The sequence below is a fragment of the Rhinichthys klamathensis genome, unplaced genomic scaffold (assembly GCF_029890125.1).
Source record: "Rhinichthys klamathensis goyatoka isolate OS25496 unplaced genomic scaffold, OSU_Roscu_1.1 h1tg000029l_1, whole genome shotgun sequence".
Lineage (NCBI taxonomy): Eukaryota > Metazoa > Chordata > Actinopteri > Cypriniformes > Leuciscidae > Rhinichthys > Rhinichthys klamathensis.
In genome coordinates, this window is record NW_026606579.1 from 3,135,963 (window position 1) to 3,160,000 (window position 24,038).

The following is a 24,038-nucleotide window of genomic DNA, read 5'->3' on the forward strand; positions in this document are numbered from 1 at the left end:
AAAAAAAACATGGAACAAGATGAATGAATCATGAATAAAACATTAGAAAAAGGTAATCAACATGCATTACATTTTATTTTATTGTATAAAATATGTTATGCTTTATTTTTAAAGCAGTTACTGGAAACATACATGTTAAAATCCAGCTAAACATTTCATTCCATTTCAGATAATTTACTTTCTGAAAGAAACTCTCAAAAGGCTACATTAATAACTTTGACTGTATCATTAAACAATATACTTGGTATACCGTTGTTGTATACGTTCAAAGTTAATATTAGCCTACTGGCTAATTTTAGCCAAACTCAGTAAATTTCAGTTGACAATGTGGGCATCATTTCTTTCTGTTCATTCATGTCACACAAGTAAACCTCAAGCACGTTAATCTAATACAAAATGTACTTACCAAACAGTAGATTTTTAATAATACTATCGACACAACTCCATCCTCTCCTCGTGGTTGTTCAAAGTTCTAGAATCTATGAGAACGCGTTAACATCTCGCGAGATAATCTATCCTATCGCGGGATTTTGTTGTATTGCGAGATTTTTTGCTCATCTTGGCAGCACAGTTTATGGTTTGGGCACATCCAATTCAGACATAAATGGTGACCGGGTATATTACTGTTTTTGTATATAAATACATTACATAAAAAATAACAACGAAAACATCAGGTACAACAGGTTAAAATAATGACTAAAATGCAGTGGCTTTGCAATCACTTGACTATACTGGGCATTTTGTGATTATAATATATAAAAACAAGATAAAGTAGATATATGTTCTTTTGTATATAAATTGTGTATTTCATAAAGATATAACAGGTTAAAATAATGACTAAAATGCAGTGGCTTTGCAATCACTTGACTATACTGGGCATTTTGTGATTATAATTTATAAAAACAAGATAAAGTAAATATTCATTTGTATATAAATCGTGTATTTTATAAAGAATTATAATTCCTGATAATTTGTTTCTGTCTTGCTACTAGACGTGCAAAAGACGTCAGTGGACGTATAGTATTCACAGCCTGACTAGACGTGTAAAGGACGCCAGTGGACGTCTTCACAACCTCTTAAAAACTTCATGGGCAATTACATTAATTATTGCAGTATTAACCATGCGAGGATTAAGCGCAGCTTTTGCATATTTAACAAGGATTTCATAGAGGGTCATGATGGACTATAAATGCACGTGTAAAAGACGTCGCCAGGTGACGTCCTCTCACCCGATACACTAAACATAACTACACGTAGCTAAAAGTTAAAATAACAATTATACATGCCACTGTAGACATGTACAAATGTATCTGAATGCATTTTTAGGAAATGTTCTGTGTTACATATTTTTACCGATTTATGACGTCTGGCCGCAACTATTTTTGGCCAGGGACACGACGTTGCCGTCGGACCAATGTTTGCTGGGATTCATGTTCGGGACGCTTCAATAGGGGACATTACCATCTCCATACGAGTTTCAAATAAACCAGAGACAATCGTCTTTTACAAAAGTTTATTTGTGTGTTTAGTTGTTCCTCAACTATCAATTCTATACTCGTGGTAGACCTAAAGGTAGCGGGATCCAACCTCCTTGCTTCATTTCTTCCTCATCACGTCTTTCCTGTTCTGTCCTGCTTTATTCCACCTTATTCTTCACATTTGTAGGGAACAAACCTGGAAGAACCATCAATCGACTTTAGAAAAAGAGACAAAGATAATCTTTCCCAACAAACAGATTATTAGGTATTTGATTTTTAATCAAACCCTCTTGTGTCTTCATACTCTCCCTGCATTTGTAAACACAATTTAAACTTTGATATCTTATCCAAGATCAAGTAACAGAGACAAGTGCTGAGCAAACTCCGCCTTCAAAGCATCCCTGCTGTAAACTCCGCTGTAAGCGGTCCAACTGAAGGTGTGTGTGTCAATCCTGTCAAACTCAGAAAAGAGGTATCCGCATTATTATTGTTGTATTTTTCATTGCAAACATAAGCAATAATATTGTTTACCTTTCTGGAAACAGATTTTTTTTTTCATTGATAAACATTTATTAGAAATTAATACTTCCCCTAGTAAATAATTTTCTTTTTGTTTTTCCCTCATTGAAATTGGTTAACTTTTCTCTCTTTTTCCCTTACTCAGTTGAGCGACGAAGTCCTCACATCACGAGTTGAAACCAGCTTTTCAGTGATAGGAAATATTTACAAAAATAATATTTTCCCCCTATAAAAAAAAGCTTTTTCCATTTGAGATTTGTTTTAACCTTTTTCTTTTTCTTTACTTTACCCAGTTGAGTGACGAGATCTTCGCATCACTAGCCTCACTGTGTACACTTAGACCAACACTTAGTCATCACGACACTTCACTATTGATGTACAATTACTGAAACGACACTTAGCCGTTCAACCACATATAGGCTTATACACACAGATCTGTGTCAGTCTCTTCACCAAGCGTGCCAACATGTCGTGGACGACAAACCCCACTGCCCAACGGGAAGACGTGGACGCCTGGCTCAGAGGCATTACAGACTGCCTCACACCAAAGACAATTGAACTGTTATTATTTTTAATAATAATCATAATTCTGAGAAGATTCCTGACACACGATTCAAGCCAAAACCAAAACCATGTGGAACTAACCAAAATAACCTGTTCCCTAAGCAATGCCTTCACAGCCCAGCTAAACCTAAGCCACCAGCATGTCACCTACCTTCAGGAGGAGCTGACACGTGCCCAAAGCCGCATAGACAAGCTTGAAGTGAAAGTCCAGGATGAGTCCAAGACCACCGAGTTCCTGAGAGAGCTGATGCACACTCAACACTGCAAAGACCAGCTCAAAGGTGAAGCTCAAGACAAACTCAAAGTGTCCGACGAAGCGGAGCAAGAAACAAAGACACAAGTTGACAAGCTCCAAGAAGCCCTTGCAGTCACTGAACGTGACAAACAAGAGTTAAAGACTGTCCAGAAACACCTGGTAAACCAACTCCAGTCTGCTGAACATCAGTTAGAGAAAGCCAAAGCTGACATTGAAAGTAAGAACTCTAAAATCACTGCTCTGAAAGACCACCTGGAAAGGTGCAGCGCTGAAATGGACCATCTGACCCAACAGCGAGACGACGCCAACGATGAGCTCTACGCGGTCAGAGATGAACTCCAGCACATTTTCCAACAGAAACCAGAGCCAAGAAGGGAGAGACCTCCCTCAGCATCACCCCTGCTGAGCAGAACAGAGTCCTCCATCCAAGAACTGGCATACAGTGAAAGAAGTGAATGGCCACAACCCAAAACGTCACCGGCCTTCACCACAGAACTCTTCCCTGCTAACAAACGAAGAGAGCCCATCCAGGCAGACTCCAAAGCTGCACATGGGATGACCTTTAAAGATCTCAACCAGCTGGTTAAGAATATCACTCAGTTCAACCCGAACTCCACAGAGGGTCCCGACATCCAGGCCTACCTCCGAGATATCGACTTCCACCTAGAGGTGAGACCCCATATGACTGACAGAGACAGGTTATACCTCCTCAGATCCACATCCAGTCCAGAGGTACGAAGCTTTCTAGACCGACAACCTGCTCATGTCATGTCAAACTACCAGCTACTACGTGAGACACTGATTAAAGAATTTACAGGTCCAGAGTCAGAACACGGTGTGTTAATCGCCTTGGAAACCAAACAATGTCGACAAGAGACTCCCCAAGCCTACTACCACCGCTTTCGACACGCTTACTTAGGTGCACATAGCAAACCTGAACTTGAAGAGGATGTGAACTTCAAAACCCTCTTCCTGAGAAACCTGCACCCTGGATTGAGTCATCATCTTGGCATCATGGCCTGCCCAGGCACAATGACAATTCAGCAGCTACGTGACCTGACACACAAGGCCTACATCAAACAAAAGATGGCCTCAAAGAAAGGTTTGAAAACATCCACAGTGTCAAACTCCATCAGCCAAGACACAAGCCTTGCACTGGAAGACACCCAGTGGCATGACAACTCCACAGTCCTTCATAAGGAGCACAGAGGACGTTACTCCCATGCCGATGACAGCTACCACTCCAACCACATGGAAAAGTCATGGGACCCACCAGAAGGAAACAACTGGAATCAACGAGTGCATCCAAAAGCATTCTATGAGGGTAAGCGACAACGAAACCCACCTCCGCACCACTCAGCCAAACACCACACTGAGTGTGCCCAAGAACACGACAGTCTCCCCTCAGAAGACATGGAGCAACTACTGAGGCAACTGCAAGTGTTAATCAAAGACAAGCTGAACACAGAAGACCAGTGATCACCTTGTACACCTTCCCGAGACGACCACCTGTTCTACAACAACCCAGAACAAAGTGGTCTCTCACAGTCAACCACTGACAAACACCCAGAGGTACCAGAAAACACCATCCTGGTTACCGATCACACCACAAGCTCCAAACTCAAGAACCATGTGTGTGCTACAGCAACGACAGTAAGCACAGAAGGTCAGAAAGTCTGTCACAACCAGAAGGCATCACAAGAGGAAGGCAACAAAGGAGACCACGTTTTGCACTACAGCTTCACGCATCCATGCCAAACCACCTCCCATCCATGCCAAACCACCTCCCAATGTCTGCCAGAGAACTTCCTGCCTTACTGGACTGACCCCCAGCAGATCACAGAAGATCCCTTTCCAAGACAAAGATGCAACAAGCCCATCAAAGCTAAGCCATCAAGCAAAAGGGGGGAGCAAAACAGACTGAGACAGATCTGACATACATGCAGTACATGCACTACACTACACTGTACCACTAACATACACAAGTTAAACACAGCTACCGTGAAAAACATTCAACAAACATGTTCTTCCCACAGGTAGACACGGAAATCGCAACACTGACTTAGCTATCCTTTCCATAGGAAACATGTAGCAATACACCCAACAAGTATAACCCTCTCATTACATTGTGACACCTGACACTGCACAACAGTAGCTATACAGGAGTCACTCAACTGCTTGGTTTTGTTTTACCTCTTCCTTTTCTTCTTCCTTTATTAGGTAAAATCCCTGTTACCCCATAAGGGTCACGGTTACCATATAAGGATTGACGCACCACGCCTGACGAATGTTAGCCTAGAGAACTCCCTGCATCATTCGAATCAAAATGTGAAAGGTAAATTGGTCTAAACCTAGAACAATTTAGAAGAGAATAAAACAAACAAACCAAATTTAGTCACAAAGTTGATCAATCACCGTTTTAAAACAAACTAGAATAACGGTCCTAAAATTGAACTAAACTTTTTCCACATGATTGACTACATTGAGAGAGTGAACCTGTTTTAGGCCTAGATAATCTAATGCCCTGCACCAGTAAAGTGACCAGTCTTGGAGGTGGTTGCCGTGTTGTTTGCTGTGTGTGTTTGCTTCTTCTGTTTCTCCAGCGTTCAATGATGTCTTCTTCTCAACCCATCATCGATCGAAGGGGGGAATATGTAGAGACTTTAAGGATGAACCAAACACGAATTAATCTTTCTAATCTCTCATGGGATTCATTCAAATGTGCTTCAGCATTTCGGATCTGAATACCACATTCCAAAGTCACAAGACTGGCTCCAAATTGTCTAGAAAACCCCCCAGAGAAGTCTTTTATGGCCCCGCAGGCATCAGAGATAAGCCTAAACAGGAAGAACGTTGTCACTGTTTCATCCTTAAGCAAGACAAAGCTGCTCAGAAATGGTGAGACGAGGCCTGACCACCAAGGGGCCTGACCACCTTTGACCTCCCTCAGCATCAACACTGCTGAGCAGGACAGCGATGTAAGACAGACCACGCTTCCATGGAACGTGAGAGACTTACACAGACTTTACATATCAAACCCATTAAAACTCACGCAGAACAATGCTCCGTGGACTTAATCAAACATCATAATTCTTGTTGTTCCTACAATTCATGTTTGTATTATGCGTAGATCACATATAAATCATGTAATTGTGATATAACTGTGTGTATGGATGAAAGGGTATCGTGCTTCCAATCAAAAGAATCGTATGCCCTTAATTCAAAAGGTGGCTTGTTTGAAATCTGTGTAAAATGTTTTGTATGATTATAATAATCTATAATGTTTAAACTGGGGTCTCTTGTTCTCTGCTAAGTGCTGGAACCCAAGCAGATCACAGATAACGATAAGTAGGAACGATCCACCTCCTAAAATGATGCCATTGTCTCATTGGTCAGAATTCTCTAAAAGAGGTTGGACTAACGTTTAAGTTAAAGACCCGAACAAAGGAGTTGGAGTTGTTGAAAAAGAAATTCGGTTCAGAGAGCAGTTCGGGGTTGCCGTTCGGTTTTGAGTTCGGTTCGGTGTTGAACTAAGTTTGCGCCTCTCTCTAGCAACAGCAAGAGAGTGTTCCTGTTCGTGCTTCTCTCTGAAAACAACAAAGAGCGTGTTCGCACGCTTCTACATCGACCAGACCAAATTAGACCAGCAGACAAATAACCCATCAAGATCGGGGTTGAAACAGCTCATTCAAGCCATCTAACTCGTCTTACTTTCATTTCTTCCTTTATTTTCTTTTTTCATAAAAGTCTCGGTTCAACGTTAAGTTGCTGCGAAGTTCGTTTAAACGTCTCTCCTGCAACGCGCTTCGAACTGTAAAGACTCTTATTCGCCTGCCAATTACACGTGACCGGCTGTTCAGAAACTTCCATCCAGGCACTTCAAAGACAACCAGCCACTCGGACCCGGTCGGGAAACCCCTTTGACGAAGCACCGCAAAAAGGGAACTCCCTAAGCAACGCAAAGACAAGCAAGTAGCAGCTACTCCAGACTCTTAACTGAACTGGTGCAAATGTAAATTGAATAACCTGTCTAAGAAACGAAGGTTTAAATTAATGCTAGGTGGTTCGTTCAGGTCATGTCTTACAAAGTGCATCTCACTCTGAAAACTCTCTCTCTCTCTCTCTCTTCCTCTGCGCCTTGTATGAATGCGTGTGTGTGATTGTGTTTAGACCTTAGTTTTATGTGTTTAGAATAGTTAATAAAGTCGTCAATATATTTGAAAAGATATTTGCCTTGTGTTGTGCTTGCACATGTAATGTCTTGTACTGTCGATCTAAAAGTTACCTTGCTAATACATAGTGTTTCACTATAGATTGGATATTCATATCTGTTGCCAAGGTTATAATTACGGCCCGTTCAAATGAACTCTAAACGAGTCATTTGCTCGGTTCCATAGTGATTCGGTCAAGATTCATTGCAAATCGATGAATCATTCCTTTTGAGCTAAATTGGCCTTCCGGCCCCCCTTAAATACATTTTATGTATATTATTATTGTGTGATTCGTTACACAGGAGAAAGTTTTAAGCCGTACTCTTTCAACCGGCTAAGGACTTGTAGTAAACGGCGTTCATGCTCCTCAAGTGTCTCTGAGAAGACAATCAGGTCATCGATGAAGACCAGAACCTCACTCCGGTTCAGGCTTCCCATACAACGCTCCATGAGCCTCTGAAAAGTACTTGGGGCATTTGTTATCCCCTGGGGCATCCGATTAAACTCCCAGAACCCCAGGGGACACACAAAAGCAGTCTTTTCCTTGTCCTGCTCATCCATCTCAATCTGATAGTATCCGGATTTCAGGTCGAGAACAGAGAACCATTTGGAGCCTGTAAGCACAGAAAACGCCTCTTCAAGATTTGGAAGGGCATAGGCGTCCTTAATGGTCTGCGCGTTCAGCTTCCTGAAATCGATACAGAGCCGTACAGAGTTATCTTTTTTTTTTACCACTACAATGGGAGAGGCGAAAGGAGATTCGGACTCCCTAATCACTCCAGCATCTAACAACTCCTTTAAGTGTTTTCTGACTGCACTAACATCATGAGGATGAATCGGTCTGGGTCTATGTTTGAAAGGAGTCTCATCGCTGAGCCTAATGCGATGTTTCACCTTGTCAGTATGGCCATAATCCATATCATGCAAAGCAAAAACTTCAGGCATCGCACTCAGCAAAGCAGAGATCCGACTCTTCCATTCTGTCGGCAAAGGCGAGTCACCGAAATCAATGCGTTTCTGCGTTCCTGGCGATTCTGCTCGGGCTTGTAAGGAATCAGTTTTCTGGGGAGCCTCTATCACTTGCTGAACAGAATACATTTCAGCTAACACCGTCTTAGGAGGAATCACAACGTCGGCATGGGTTTCATTTCTAACCAACACAGGCACACGAACGGAACGTTTGCTGGGCAGGGTGTGTAAACCACTGGCAATGACTAAACCGCCTGGTAAGTTAGACGATTCGGAAGGCCCAATGACTGCCAAGTTCTCTGGGAGGCAACTGTTAAGATGAACAACACCCTCAAATACTGCACTACCACCCGCAGGCACCGTTTCAGCATCGTCTCCACCCAATGTTACATGCCCCAAGGTCTCTGCACATCTCTGCTTATGCCTAGCACTCAGAACCTTAAGCACAGCTCGATAACCACTGAAAGCTGGGTTGAGCTCAACATCTCCTCCTTGAGCATGAGTATTATACAAGGTATCCAAAGAGTTTGTCCCCACTAATATCTGTTGCACCCCCACCAAGTCAGGAACCACTAAGCCTAGAGTATCAATTTCGGCCTCTAACCCCAAAAATTATTTAGGGAAAGTCAAAGTAAGTTCTATATACCCTAAATAGGGCACAGACTTCCCATTGGCCCCCTCTACCTCCAACAAGGCATCTAACGGCTTCACTGGATGATCTGCTAAATGTGCCTTGTGGAATGAGGATGGAATCGTGGTCACTTGGGACCCAGTGTCCAATAAACAATTCACCTGTATCCCATTAATGCACAAATGGGCAGTGCACTTTGTCCCAATTAATCCCTTTGGCAACCATCCTGACATTCTGCCTTTTGAACAAGTGTCAAAGGCTTTCCTGCTCTTTTTAGGTTATTGAAACTCAGTGCCGTTCTCTGCATGCCCTACTGCAGAAACGGCCTGGAGTTTACCTGCTGCGATCTCACTTGGTTCTGCAAGTCCCATTGGGCTTGTTTCTCTCTCAACAAACACTGTTTCCTGGCCACTTTGGAAGGGTCTGGGTCATTTTCACAGTGAGCAACAATGTGCCCATCTTTGCCGCAGCGAAAACAGTACCCTGGACAGGTCGGGGCAAGCCTGCCCCACTCTCATTTGACTCAACTTGTCTAGGCCACGCCTTTTCAAAATTCCCACGGGAACCTAACTGGTTTTGTGTTCGACTTTTCTGTGCTCCCATTGTAACCATTTGAGCTTTTAACGAAGCTACTTGCTCCCTTAGCTCTGCAAGTTCTGAAGTACTCGAGTCAGCGTACAATGTTTTTTTAGGCACAGCTGACTCCACAGCCTGGACTTGCGCTCTCAACTCTTTTACTTCTGCTCTTAATTTCGAGAACTCTACAGCTTCCTGGCCATCAGCCTGCCCCTTCTTAGAACCTGAAATTTTCTGAGGAGTTAACTGCGTTTGAATGCCCGACATTGTTCTTTTTACCTGAGCAATCGCTTCACCTCCTAACTCAGTAACATTAGGGGATAACTGATGCACGGTCGCTTTTGACTTAAAAGGGTGTGAGCCGAGTCTGTTCATCCCTAAATGGCTTCGCATGCGCTCCTCTTTGGAAGCTTGCTTGTCCTCCTTAGCCCTAACAGACACTACCAACTCAGCAAATGAAGGGGGGTTAGTCTTTCTTTCTTCAAGACGCAAATTTGCAAGCAAATGGTTATCCCAACACCCTCTACAAAACTGCTTTAATAAACTGCGGTCACGCTCTGCTTCTGGAATGCCTTCCCTCCGGACTGCCGCACTTAACATGACTTGCAGCCGATGCAGGTAGCTAGAGGGTTTCTCCCCTTGGATTTGCAACAATGTCATACATTTTGCCAATAACTCGTCGCCATCCTCAACTGACCCATAGACGGACTCTAACAACTCTAAATATACCACTGGAGATGCTGGAGGGCCAATGTGCTTTACAACATCAGCTGCTGGCGGCAAAAGGCTGTCCAGTATTTTCCTGGTTCGAGACAGGTCAGAAATGGATGGGTCATTAAGCAAAAAATCTACGCTCCCTCTCCAGGTATCAAAGTCGGGTTCATTAGTTGGTCGGGGAACTTTCCCTGAAAATGACCTCAAGCGCACTGAAACATACTGAGTTGATACAGCATCGGTAGCTCGCACAATATGTTCGACTACAACTCGTTGTACACTAGGAGGGCTTATTACATCAATGGGCAGAGCAGTACACGAGGGCACCGCATTTGCCTCTTTAGTCTTGGTCAGGTTTTGATCATTGCTTTGTTGACTACTTGACAAAGGTACACTATCCGACAATGAAGGTGCAGTTGTCTCTTCAACTACTCTTTGTGACTGAGATGATAACCGACGGGTTTGAGAATCAGCCACAATAGGACAATCATTTTCATCACTTGACATGGGTGACTGTTCAACGAAAGCACTAGCAGCATTAAGCTTCTTTAGCTCCTCTTGAATTACAACCTGCAAGGTTTTTCCGCTAAATCTCGCAATTTCTTGCAGTTCCTCTAGATAATTGCTAGTGACATCACCCCCAGTCGTCTGGGAGTAAACACTGCTCAAGGCACACACATTAAAGAAGGTGTCTGCATTAGAAGTGTTAACAATTCGTAATGGCAACAAGGGTCGCAGCGCATCCATAGCTGAGCTATACTGGAACTCTATTATAGCTTGCTGATGAAATTCAGAGGATGGACTATCAATGAGCAAGGTTCGCTTTATGCTACCATAGCGCATTAGCCATGACTCAAGATCTTGATCGGATTCAGATAGTGTTTTACCGCTCACTAGAATGGCATCACGAACACTCACTTTCTCTCGCCTCACAATGTCCATAGTTCTTAACTGCTCTGTATACACTGCTTTCACACACTGAGAAATCACTATTGTTCTATGACACTCCAAATTCTCCTGGCTGGCTCGCCAACTTGTAACCCTTTGCTGAATTTTGTACAGACAAAGTCTGAGTATGGACCAGTCAAATCAGAAGAACTAAATTCGCCTGCAGAGAATAAGGATGTCTCAACAATAATGAGTCACTCACACAAGGTATAAGGTATAATTGAAATATATTAGTTTGATTAGAATTCAAAACTTGAACGTATAAGAGAAAGAAGAAAAAGGAAAAAAAAATACAGGAAAGAGAAAAAATAAATAAAATTCAAAGTGTGCTTCTCAAACAAATAAAATAATTTCTTTAGACACCTTTTTGTCTGTTCTTAATGAGTTTCAAAGACTCAAAAGGCAAGTATAATCACTTGTCACACTGTTTATGTAAATTAATACATTAACCTCTCGTTTCTTTGGAAAAATAAAAATAAAATAACAAAATTCTAATTAATCACCACAGTGAATTCACCTTATAGCTGAAAAGCTTAATTTAGGATATAATCCATTTAAGTTAAACTCCTTATTTGATCCCTTTCGAAGATTTATGTTGGATAAGTTTTTCTTCTTAGTTTTCAATCAATATAAAAGGAAAATAAATAAAATGAAAGCAGTCACATTTGATCAAGTAACATTGTTAATAAACAAACAACAAAAACAAAAAAATAAACCCAACAAATTCACATTTAATTCCCTTCACTGGAATTAAACCCAGCAGTTTCCAGAAATGAGTCTCCCAAATTATATTCACAACCTTGTGAATGTGAATCGTTATACGACAACAGTATTGTTCGTTACTCAGTCTCTCCTCTGTGGCTGAATCCTTCTAATTGAACGGTGAAAAATGTAAAGTGCTGTTAGTTCAATTTCCTACCATCCATTATCCATCGGCAACACTAATGTCAAATCCATGCAATCACGGCTCGCTGTTACGTCCGTGCGGCTCGCCAGTCCCGACTCCCTCCGCGAACACGAGAGTTGGAACGAAACCCAGGAATCCAGGAACTCCAATCCGGAAAGCAACGATTTCAATGCAGCATCAACTCAATTCACAGCAAGCACTCGACAAGATGATGATGATGATGAAATAAAATCAGGAAAAGGCAGAAAGAAGAAAAACAGGGAAAAGAAAACAAAACAAACAAAAAACCTGACCTTGAATAACAGGTCAGAAAAGAAATCCTTGTTAGTTTTCTCCATAACATACACATATCACATCATTTACCATTGTCTAACACGGCATCAAAATGGCGATTGCGTTTTACATACAACGTGCAATCATTCGTTCACCATATGTGATCGTAAAGAAAAATACATTACTCATAAAATAACAAACATATTTCTCATTTATAATTCACTTATATGAGCATTTCAACAACATTTCACATTTTATTACATGAAATAAAAGTGTAACTCACCAAGACCCGATGAACTTGAACATATAATCCTTTTAGGTCTTAAGAACTCTTTTACAACTCATTCCTTTGTTCAACTCTCTCGTAAAAATAAATTCTAATCATAGATCTTTTTTGATCGTTATTGAGTTTCCTCAAACAACTCTTTGATACGTGAACGCGCTATGCGGTACCAAGGCTGCTTCTCCGCAACTGCGTCACACGTTATAAAATCAATTTAATAGTCTCTTTCACATCAAATTTACTTCTCTTTTCGCTACATCGTCTCTGGGCACATATAACTTCAATCCTAATCAATTTTTCAAATTAGATCAAACAAATACTCAAATCTCTTTGGAGAGATCCAAATCACGACTGCTCTCGTCTGCTTTTCCAATCAAAGAGAGCGCGAGCTCTAACCGCGTGCGAATTCCGGAAACTGAAAAAAAAAACTTTTTAACATCCTCAATTCTCATTGGTCAGTCTTACAAACAAAAATTTTTTTAATTTACTATTTTAATACTCATGAAAATAAGTGTACCACTATAAGTGAAACTGTATAAGTGAAAATAAATGTTCTGCTCACTTCATTTAATCACGTGTTAATGCTGTTGGTACCCTGGGTTACACACACAAAGGATAAATGAAAACCAACAAATCAACTTATTTACAGCTATATACAACTTAAGAAAAATAATTGGAAAAAAAAACATAATATTAAAGTTAAGCCACAGAGAGAGAAAGAAAACGAGCGGTGCTAAACAAACAAAAATAACAAAACCAAAACACTCACTAACTAATCCCCACTCTCTAAACTCACTGAAAACAAAACCGAAAATAAAGATTTCTTCAGCGCCAAAACGCCATAACTAAAACTTCACTAACCAAACAAAAATTACATATAGTTGCACACGCTCCTTCCCTTGTGTGTCTAACAATGGTACTTCTACATGTATGTACAATGTAGGTCACGTGACGTACTTCCCTTTTCTCCTCTCTCCGGGCTGATGCCAGTTTGAGATCAGATAAGGCAGTCCTCAGTGAACAAACACAATCCCACTAGGGAAACAAGCAAGCGAACCACCACAAAGTCAGTACTCCTCAGCAACAACAATAACACAAGCCACAAACACTCTAAGCTCCCCCCTCTTCCATTCTCCAGAGTGCCTTTTAACAGACCCACAGCCGATGATTGGTTGTCTCCGACCAATAGCAGCACCTAAAAACTCAAGGATAGCAGAGAGCGGGAAAACAGTAAAAGAAACCAACAACAAAGGGAAGAAACGCAGCAACCAATAAAGGAAAAGGGGAGGAAAGAAAACGCTAGCACGTAACAATGTTATACGTCCTCCACCTTGTTTTCCAATTCTGTCACATCTAATCGAGCTGTATCCTGATATAACAAATTCCAATTGAGGTTTTAGCCAAGTTTCTTGTATACACATAACATCTGGTCTAACTTCCAGATCATCTACAACAGTGGTTTCAAACTCGCGGCCCGCGGGCCATTTGCGGCCCGCAGGGTGATATTTTGTGGCCCCCTACTTGACATTAAAGTTTAATGTTAGTGCGGCCCGTCGTTGCGTATGCCGCGTTTAAAAAAATAAAAAAAAAATTTTATCCCTTATGGGCTACCATAGATAGTCTCGTGACACGGTGGGTTTGTTGTCAATAGTTGTCATAGACAACCGCGAAGTACAAACATACTGCGCCTGGAAAAAATGAGCGCGTCGCTTCAATTATGAGCACGCTTGCCGCGCGCCTACATTTGAAATAACGAACTTGAGCGCGCAAAATATGTGAGCGCGATATGTGAACAGGCCCCTTGGCGAGCTAACACCAATCAGACCACGAGCTACTGGCAGCTCGCGAGCGACGTGTTGGAGAGAGACCCTGCTCTAAAACAATGTGAGAATAATCATTTTGAGCTTGTAATATGTGTCCAACAGGTTCATAAGGAGGTTTGCTTTGATTTGTGCAGTCAGTAATTTGAGACAATATACATGTGTAGAAAGAATTCAATAAGCCGGGCAGACATGACTGCAAATATTTGTATTTCAAAAGCAATAATTGTTTTTCTAAGTATAATAAAAGGAAATGTGCCTTCCCAAAAAAAAAAAACATTCAATATCATTAATGTGTTGTATAAAGAAAATAAAAAGGACATAAGCAAATATAAATATCACAAATATGTGTTATAGACAAAGAAAGTTTGTAAAAATGAACTTCAACTGTCAGAAGGACAGCTCATGAAGAACCAATCATGTACAGAAAGGTATGTTCAAATTCAGAGGAACAGTTCAGAAGAAACGTTAATAATAAATATTGAGAAGATTGGATCAGTTGTGCTCCTTTTTTGGAATACTTGAATACAATTTTTTTGTGGAATACTTGATGTGGCCCAGCCTGACCCCGACTCTACCTCCAGCGGCCCCCAGTTAAGTTGAGTTTGAGACCCCTGATCTACAACCTTCTTGAACTCTTGTCCATTTGCAATTAAACTTCTGGCATTCCAGTGGAGGATATAAAATACCATAATAATGCTAATCACCTTGAGACACTCCATCATAATTAGTTCAACATCTCATGAATCAGTTCAGCTGTAACTTCCGTAATCCCCAGTATCTCTATGGCTGCCTCTACTATTGTCTTGATTCTATCTTCACTACTTTCTGAACTTCAGCCAGCCCTTTGTTTCCTGTCTGTCATTATTGGACAAACCGATTAATCCAGGTGTGCCTGATTATTGTTACTGAGGCCAGGCACACCTGGATTAATCAGTTTGTCCAATAATGACAGACAGGAAACAAAGGGCTGGCTGAAGTTCAGGAAGTAGTGAAGCTGTGCATAAAGCCAATTGCGTGAGTCTCATGGTGATTGCGTGAGAGTCTCCCGGTGAGAGGATGCAACACCCGCACTTTTTCTGCAGTTTTGCACAGTTTTGTGTCTGCGCTCGCTGCGGCTGCCTCCCCTTCCTCTCAAACATGACACCGGCTTTGGCACCGGCCGAGGCTTAAACCCACGGAGGTGGGATGAGTATTCAAAAACTGTAGTACTAAAGTAAAAGTAGGCTACTTAATGAAATATTTACTCAAGTAAAAGTTATCATCTTTATTAGACAATATTAATTATTAGACAATGTCAAAATAAAGAGAACCTGCAGAGTTTTGTGTTCAAAGGCATGTGGATGCACTGACACCCGAAGGAGAAACGGAAAATGGTTCTCATGTGCTCGCCTCGCGCTCATGACCGGTAGGCGACATCTGAGACTGAACTCAAAACACGATCCACATCCGTTCTCCAATCTGCAGGCGCGTTTAAACTGGTAGTTGTTTATTTCATACTCTGTGAACAACGGTAGCTTATCTTATTTAATGTATAAATTAAGTTATATCGTGTACTTTGCGTAATGATCTGTTTGTAAAATGTATTGCCTGCATGAAATGAAATCGCATGTAGGTGTCCTACCTGTGGAATCGTTCACATGAATGATGCAGACAGGCAGATGTTGTTCAACTAATGAGCTGGCAAACAAAACGATTGAGATTTGCTTCAAATTGACTGTATGGTCCACCACTTCATCCAATGCTCATGATGTTCTTTAATTCTTGCTTAAGACGAGTCAGTGCATGCAGGGATCTGAACAAATCATTCAAACTAAATCGCGAACCAATTTACACAGTTTTGCAAAACTGATTGATCAAGTCTTTGAACAGAATCGACTCTAACGAGTGAATCATTTGTGAATGGGGCATCGCTCCAAAAGAGACAGCGTGCGCTTGGAATTAACTACGCATTTCAACATGTATTGCATTAAAATAAAGTAACGGGAGTTTTTTTTTTAATTAGAAATGTAGGCTACTCGAGTTAAAGTAAAAGTACCCACATTTAAATCTACTAAAAGAACAAATTATCCTAATAGTGACTCGTGTAGTTCGTTATACCCACATTGACTTTTTACTAATTAATTTCCTCAAAAGACAACACCGATTCGCTAACTGGAAATGGGCAGGAAACATAAAAATAAAAATAAAAGTTATTAAAGATACACAATTATGCAAGACAACCCCTAGAAACCAGTCATTAGCCTAAGTACAAACAAATTATAAATATGCAAGCCAGTGCTTTAAGTGGGCCGGTACGCATCGGTACTCAGTACCGCCACTTCCAAATATAGCTCTTGAGCGTACCGCCACCTCTCCATGCGCCTAGAACGTGCTTTTAGCGCACCGGTACGCTCATTTGCACATCTGTTTTAATCCTTTGGCTGCGCTGCCGCTTTTCAGAGCTCCCTTCACAATGCACGCCTCCTAATTCGTCCCACCTAGAGCAGAGACTACATTACCCATACACCCTTGAGTTTTACAAGTGAAAAGCGCATGAGTCGATTTTGCCGCTGTCAGTGTTAGCTGCTCGGTTAAAATACAAATAGAGCATCACAGTGCGTGCCGTGTAACTGTCTGGTTAAACCCATAGACAGTAAAAGGTAAAACCCCGCGAAGGTCCGTGAAGACTGAAGATCGTGTAATGACGTAGGGCTAGCTCATTGGTCGCACGTCAGAGGCGCCCGCGCCATTGGATGTGCAGTTGCCGCAGTACAGCCTATGAGCGAGCCAGATGCTCAATGTGTTTTACATATAAGCTTCATTAAATCAGAATCAGAAAAAGGAGTTTCCCTGCACATTCACTATAGACCAACGCTACTTTTGCGTCATCGAAGGGTAACGCCCCCTTTTGGGGGAAAACAAACGGATTCCCCTGAGAACAGAACTCGCTCTAGACCTGCTAAGTTTCTTGAAAGCAAAAATGGCACAAACTTAAAGAAGCTACTGGATACGGGGTTACAGAAGTGTCCCTTTTAAATGGTCGAAAACTGGATTAATGACCCCACGCAGTGGCCAAATATGGACTATTCAGACATCTAACGTTACCACTATCTCGTGGAATCACCAAGTAAGTAACGTTAGCCTATTTTTTGTCATTAACACACTCACAGTATGACAAACTAGATGATGAGGCCATGTCACTTGGATCATATTTAACTTGATTTAAGCTATTGACATAGTTTTGTTGTCGACTAGCTAGAAAGACGAAGCTGCTAGCAGCTAACGTTATGTGATTAGCTCTCACTAGGCACGCTACCTTGGCTGTTAACTGATTTTACTGCTGAAATAGTGGCAGGCTAGGCCTAAAGTGGACTTGGCTGGTTTCTGCTTGTGTCTAGAAAGTGCTTTAGGCCTATATGACTTTTCGACGAGCACTGCTCTGGGCTACATGTAACAACCATAGACTGTAAAAAAAGATGGACGACGCCTCTTCGCTCTTCTCCATTGGAGAGAACTGAAGCCGCCAGTGTCCCGATATGGCGCTGACATATTGGAACTTGAGTCTGCGCAGTAGCGTTTTCGGGACCAGTCATGCGCAGTCGTGAGCAGGAAGTAAAGCCGCGAAATCAAGGCCCCGCCCTCACTCTCGTTGAATCAATCGCCAGCACACGCCCTGCACTTTTCTTAAGTGGCCTTGTCTGCTCCGTACCTCTCCAATGATGTCTGCTGATTGCAGTACCTCGTTAAAATAAGGTAAATACAACCACTGACCACATAGTCAACATTATGAAAAAAAGTCCGTGCGTGCTTCAGTGACTATTTCACACAGAGAACCTGTCAATCACAGCTGTCAATCATGATGTCACAGCACCGTTTTTATAGCATCAAATAACTAACTAAAAACTAACTTATTTTAAAAACAAACTCTGGAAATTACATCAACGTGATAGAAACTACAGTAAATGACAGAAACTATCTTCAGAAAAAAGATATGTGAAGTGCAATTTAATTATTTAGTTGGTCTCACGTCCCGTTGAATAACATGGGGAGGCGGGGCTTATGACCTATACTAGGACCGGTCACCGGGGGGCGATCGAGACGTTTTGGCTTCACTTTTGAGGGCTCTCGACATTACGTATGGGGAAAACCATTTTCCTCGATTCATGAAGTCTGATAGAATAACTCTTTTGCTTGCAAATAGCCAATGGCGGTCCCGCCATCACCTGATTGGCTGACACTCCTCAATATAGGTGACGGCGGGCGCCAAACCCCTCTGAATCTTTTTTCTTCACTCGAGTCTGTTTCACCATTGATGTACGCATTCAGAGTGGAGTATATTAAGGAGTTTTTATTTCCCCTCTCGCGTTCCGGTGGATTATATTATGTCTCTTTGTCGCATGTGCGGTGGACCCATCGAATTCCCGGACGCACACAAACTTTGTGTGCTGTGCCTGGGTCGGGACCACGCGGAGGCGGTGCTCGAGGGATCGGGATGTCCCGCCTGTGAGGAGCTTCCCATCAAGATCCTTCGTGCAAGGCTGGCCGTTACACGTAGCGACAAGCTTGTGTCTCCTGCCTCTCCCCAGTCTGCCGCCGTCGAGCCGCGGACCGGGAGACGGCAGAGAACTCCATCCGCGGGTTCTGTCGAGGCGCTGACGTCGGCCCAGGGCCCACGCCATCCTCACGTGGCAGAGCCTGTGATTTACTCTGAGGCTGTTTACCGCCCTCCTAAGGAAGCGCGGGAAATTATCTCGTTTGGATACGACGATGACGACGCCATGTCCACCAGTGCCTCTGACCCGGGAGCATGGTCCGAGTCTCCGTCTGAGGGCGCCTCCGCCTCTTTGGATGCGGAGCTTATGGCCATTCTCACTGAGGCGGTGGCAGATATGGAGCTGGAGTGGACAGCGCCCAAGGAGCTGCCGTCTAAAAGATGGATGGACGGTTCCTTCCTCGGCGCAGGCCGTCAAGCTGAAGCCCCGCGGAGACCCGCCCCCTTTTTCTCAGAGGTCCACGAGGAACTCACCAGATCATGGCGCTCCCCTTACTCAGCTCGAGCCCATGCACAAGGTACCCAGCTACTGACTACAGTGGAAGGGGCGGAGAAATTGGGCTACGCTCGATTGCCTCCCGTCGAGGATGCCATCGCGGCTCATTTAGCATCTTCTCCCGGCTGGAAGACCGCCCAACTGCCTTCCAGACCATGTCGCGCTACTGCCCACATGGCTGAGAAAGCCTACACGTCAGCTGGACATGCAGCATCTGTCCTCCACACGATGGCAATTCTGCAGGTTTTCCAGACGCGACTTCTAGGGTCCCTGGATATGGGAAGCCCGGACCCCGAGTTGCTCAGGAAACTGTCTGGAGACTCTAGCGCCGTGGTTCGACACGACCATGTTCGAGCAGGGGGCTGCCTTGGGCAGAGTGGTCAGACGCTTAGTGGTCACTACGGATGCGTCGCTGTCAGGCTGGGGAGCCCTCTGCGATGGCAGACCAGCATTCGGTACGTGGACAGGAGATCAGACGCGCTGGCATATAAACTGCTTGGAGATGGAAGCGGTTCATCTAGCGCTGCGGGTTTTCCTCCCATTTGTGAAAGACCGTCATGTTCTCATCAGAACGGACAACACGGCGGTGGTGGCGTACATAAATCGCCAGGGAGGGTTACGTTTGCGATCCCTGCAGGGGCTAGCGAGGCGGCTGTTATTATGGACGGACAAAATACTACTGTCGATTCGAGCAGTGCACGTGCCGGGCAGTTTGAATTGCGGCGCGGACATGCTGTCCAGGGATGGCATTGAGCACGGGGAGTGGAGGCTTCATCCTCAGACGGTAAACAAGATCTGGAATCTGTTTGGCAAAGCGGAGAGCGATCTCTTTGCATCGCAGGAGAACGCCCACTGCCCGCTGTATTTTGCGTTGACGACGGCCCCTCTAAAAGGAGACGCACTGTCGAGCCGTTGGGGCGGAAGTATGCTTTTCCTTCGATCAAGCTAATGCCGCTGGTGCTGCAAAAGATCAGGGAGGAGAGATGTGCGTTGGTTCTGGTAGCGCCGAAATGGCCCAACCAACCGTGGTTCCCGGAGCTAGTGAACATGGCGCGTTTTCCCCCGTGGAAGAGACCTATCTCAGGCGAAAGGCACCATATGGCACCCCAACCCGGAGCTGTAGGACCTGCATGTGTGGCAGATCAGCACGGAGTATCACAACGGGTGCTACAGACAATAGCAGAGGCTAGAGCCCCTTCAACGAGGCGCTTATACGCTCTGAAGTGGAGGATGTTTGCTAACTGGTGTGTTGACAAAAAGGAGGACCCCAGGAATTGTGATATTTCCATTATTTTGACCTTCCTACAGGAACGTCTGGATATTGACAGTTCGCCATCTACACTGAAAGTTTACGTGGCCGCTATTACACCCTTTGATAACGAGTTTCCTCCGAGGAGCGAGGCGGCTTTTCCCTCCCCGCCTTCGTCAGATGCCAGTATGGGACCTGTCGTTAGTGCTTAGTGGGCTGTCTGACCCACCTTTTGAACCAGCTGAGTCTAGCGACATTAAAGTACTCTCATTCAAGACGGCGTTTCTGCTCGCGCTAGCCTGCGGTAAGCGGTTGGGTGACTTACATGCATTGTCAGTAAACAGTGCATGTATGCAGTTCGGACCGGATGATTGCATGGTCAGACTTTTACCCAAGCGCGGATACTCGCCTAAAGTGCTCTCAACGCCGTTCAGAGCCCAGGTGGTTACAATACCAGCATTTTCCCCCGATGAGGTCAGTATTTCAGAGTCTCAGAAGTACGCTTTGTGCCCCGTTCGTGCCCTGCGTGCTTATGTGAACAGAACTAGCCATTTTCGAACTTCAGAGCAGCTCTTCGTCTGCTACGCGGGTGCCAAGAAAGGCGGCGCGCTGTCGAAACAGAGGCAATCTCACTGGATAGTGGAGGCTGTGCGACTGGCTTATGCTTCCCGGGAAGCCGTTTGCCCTATAGGGGTGCACGCCCACTCCACTAGGAGTTTGGCGTCATTATGGGCGTGGGCGAAGGGCATGTCTATTCAGGACATTTGTTTCGCGGCAGGCTGGTCGTCTCGTAATACGTTCACGAGATTCTATAACTTGAATATTCCTTCATTCGCACCACATGTTTTGTCAGTGCAGGGAGAGAAAGCTGAGCTGTCATTGGACTAGGCTAGACATGCCCCGATGGCGCGCGCTCTAGCCACGGTTTCGACTAGTCGTCAGACAGTGCGAGTTGTTAGCAATAGCTATCATGTTCTATATATTGTGCCCTTATTATGCCCGCATTCATAAGCCGGCAGTATCTTCCTAAGCACCAATCACTTTGCTGTAATCCCCTTTCATTCAATTCAGCGTGCTTAGCTAGGTGGGAGGGGCCTCGTTGTTGCAGATGCCGAGTTGGCTCTGTGCCAATAGATGTGTCAACCAGGTCCGGTGCCTGTTCCTGAGCTGTGTAGAGGTTAGTGCTCGTGCTATCCTTAGCTTGTTCGAGCTGGACAGGGTTTTTCCCACGCGGCGGGGGTTTTATTGTTCCTCATACGTAATGTCGAGAGACCGACTCGATAAGGGAACGTCTCTGGTTACTCACGTAACCGTAGTTCCCTGAGAGGAGGGAATGAGACATTACGTAACCTGCCGTGTGGGAAAGACTTACAGTCTCCTTACTCTCGTTCAGCTAAGATTCTGAGGGTTTTGGCGCCCGCCGTCACCAATATTGAAGAGTGTCAGCCAATCAGGTGATGGCGGGACCGCCATTGGCTATTTGCAAGCAAATTAAGTTATTCTATCAGACTTCATGATTCGAGGAAAATGGATTTCCTCATTCGTAATGTCTCGTTCCCTCCTCTCAGGGAACTACGGTTACGTGAGTAACCAGAGACGTTCTGTTCTCAGGGGAATCCGTTTGTTTTCCCACAAAAAGGGGCGTTACCCTTCGATGACGCAAAAGTAGCGTTGGTCTATATAAAATTTACTGGAGGAAAAAGTTCGCGTGGCCGTCGTCAGATTTGGAAGTCGCTCAAAAGGCTCTTTCGCGGTTGTGGCTTCAGTCGACTTCAGTGAGGCGCGGTGGTTTATGGGATGAGTAGTTCCTTCGCTCGGAAATGAAAATATGTACCGATCTTGTACCTTTGACTTTATTTTGTATTTTCTCTTAGTTTTTTCACTCGAAATGATATGTTGTATGCTTATGAGTTCAGCCATAGCTGGTTATCCTCAGACATGCTCTAAAACTCTTTAGATACGGTTTTTCCAAAACGTCAATGGGAGAAATGAATGGGAAATTTACTTCCAGCACTGAAGCTCTCTCGGACTGTGATGCTCTATACCCCAGACAATAACATTTAATTTTGTATCAGAATCCAATTCTGTTTTGTTTTTTACAAATGTAATTTTACTCTGTTTATTAATGTTTTTACTCAACATTTTTGCAGTTTTTGGAGGATTTATGATATATTTTAAATTTCTATAAATAAATAAATGTTTATTTAAATAGGCTTTTTACAAAAAAACAGCATTGTATGTCAAATTCACTTTATAAAAGACCTAGATTTCAAACTTTCATTCATGGAGATAACATGGATAATTTTACATGGTTTAATGTAAGATTTTTGGCCATTTTTTTGAAAATGCATTTAAAAAAAAAAAATCACTTTCACCACTAGATGGCTATAGAGCTTCACTAAATGCTATTTGCTATTTGACTAATCAATATATATCTTTTCACAAGTTTTTCCAGTTGGATTCATATCCACATTTTGCACATTTTATTTATGTCCAGTAGCTCTTTCTAGCTAAAGCAAATCTACAAACTAATAAAAGGATTTATTATTTTTTATAAGGTCGTCTGTTGACTGCTGTTTATATAAAACTCCTTCAATATAGTTGTTGTTACCTCAGGGGAGGAGGGGAGTCAGCAAAAAAAATAAAAAAAAATAATAATAATAATAATAATAGAGTACCGCCACCTCTTTTGGGCCACTTAAAGCACTGATGCAAGCCCAAAAAGGTTCAGCAGACACACAATGGCATACAGCAAGTCAACCAGCAAGTCGCCCTAGCACGCGCGCAGAGCCGCACACACACACACACACACACTTTAATCACATGGAACACCACCACATAAAATAAGCAATGACAAAACAGACACGGCTTAGGATACTTTTAAAAGTAATTTTTCAAGATACTTTAAAACGTTCGCAGCATGATAAATACGCTATATAAAATTGCGGTTTTGAGAAAGAAAAAAACGAAACAAATAGGCATGTCACATATAAGTCTTAATATTATTTTCAGAAATAGGCTAATGTTAATTACCGGTAAATAAAGCAAAATGTTTATAGAAGTTATAAATAAAAGATAAACAAAGCTACAGGCTATTTTAGTTCCCCTCACTCCACAAGAAATACTTTAAATTTAACAGTAGGCCTATTCAGAACAGAACAAGAAAGTCTAGTTTGTACTTAAATTTATGGCAGCAACTGAACATAAGTTTTTGAATAGGTGGAAATTTTGTCAACAAACAATACATTATGATCAACAATCTTCTGCTGAACTTGAAACTGAATCTAAGAACTTGTAATACTTCATATATTATAGGTTGGACGATCCGCTCATCTCTAGCTGGAGCACAATGACATCCCAGGTCTCAAAAACAGTCCTGCGCCTGCAGGCTGAGGACGTCCAGGCACTGAAAGAGGGAATTAACTTCAAGAAAAACCCAGAGGATGGCAAATGTTACATCATTTACAAAGTCAAAGACAAACTACGAGCGTGTAGAAACCAGTGCAAACACCAGGGTGGACTCTTCATTAAAGACATAGAGGACGTGGATGGCAGGTGAGTGAACCTAAACTCATTTAAACAGAAATAATAAGAGATAAGAAGAAGAAGA

General features: G+C 43.1%; 1 protein-coding gene across 1 annotated transcript in view; it reads left to right on the top strand.

The window, feature by feature from the left end:
* LOC130080105 (cytidine monophosphate-N-acetylneuraminic acid hydroxylase) overlaps window positions 1–24,038 on the top strand; it is a 148,002-nt gene that overhangs the window by 56,173 nt on the left and 67,791 nt on the right. Inside the window, exon 2 of the mRNA XM_056245402.1 lies at window positions 23,768–23,983. Within this exon, the coding sequence (XP_056101377.1) occupies window positions 23,778–23,983 (206 nt within the window). The 5' untranslated portion in view covers window positions 23,768–23,777. The remainder of the gene's footprint in view (window positions 1–23,767; window positions 23,984–24,038) is intronic.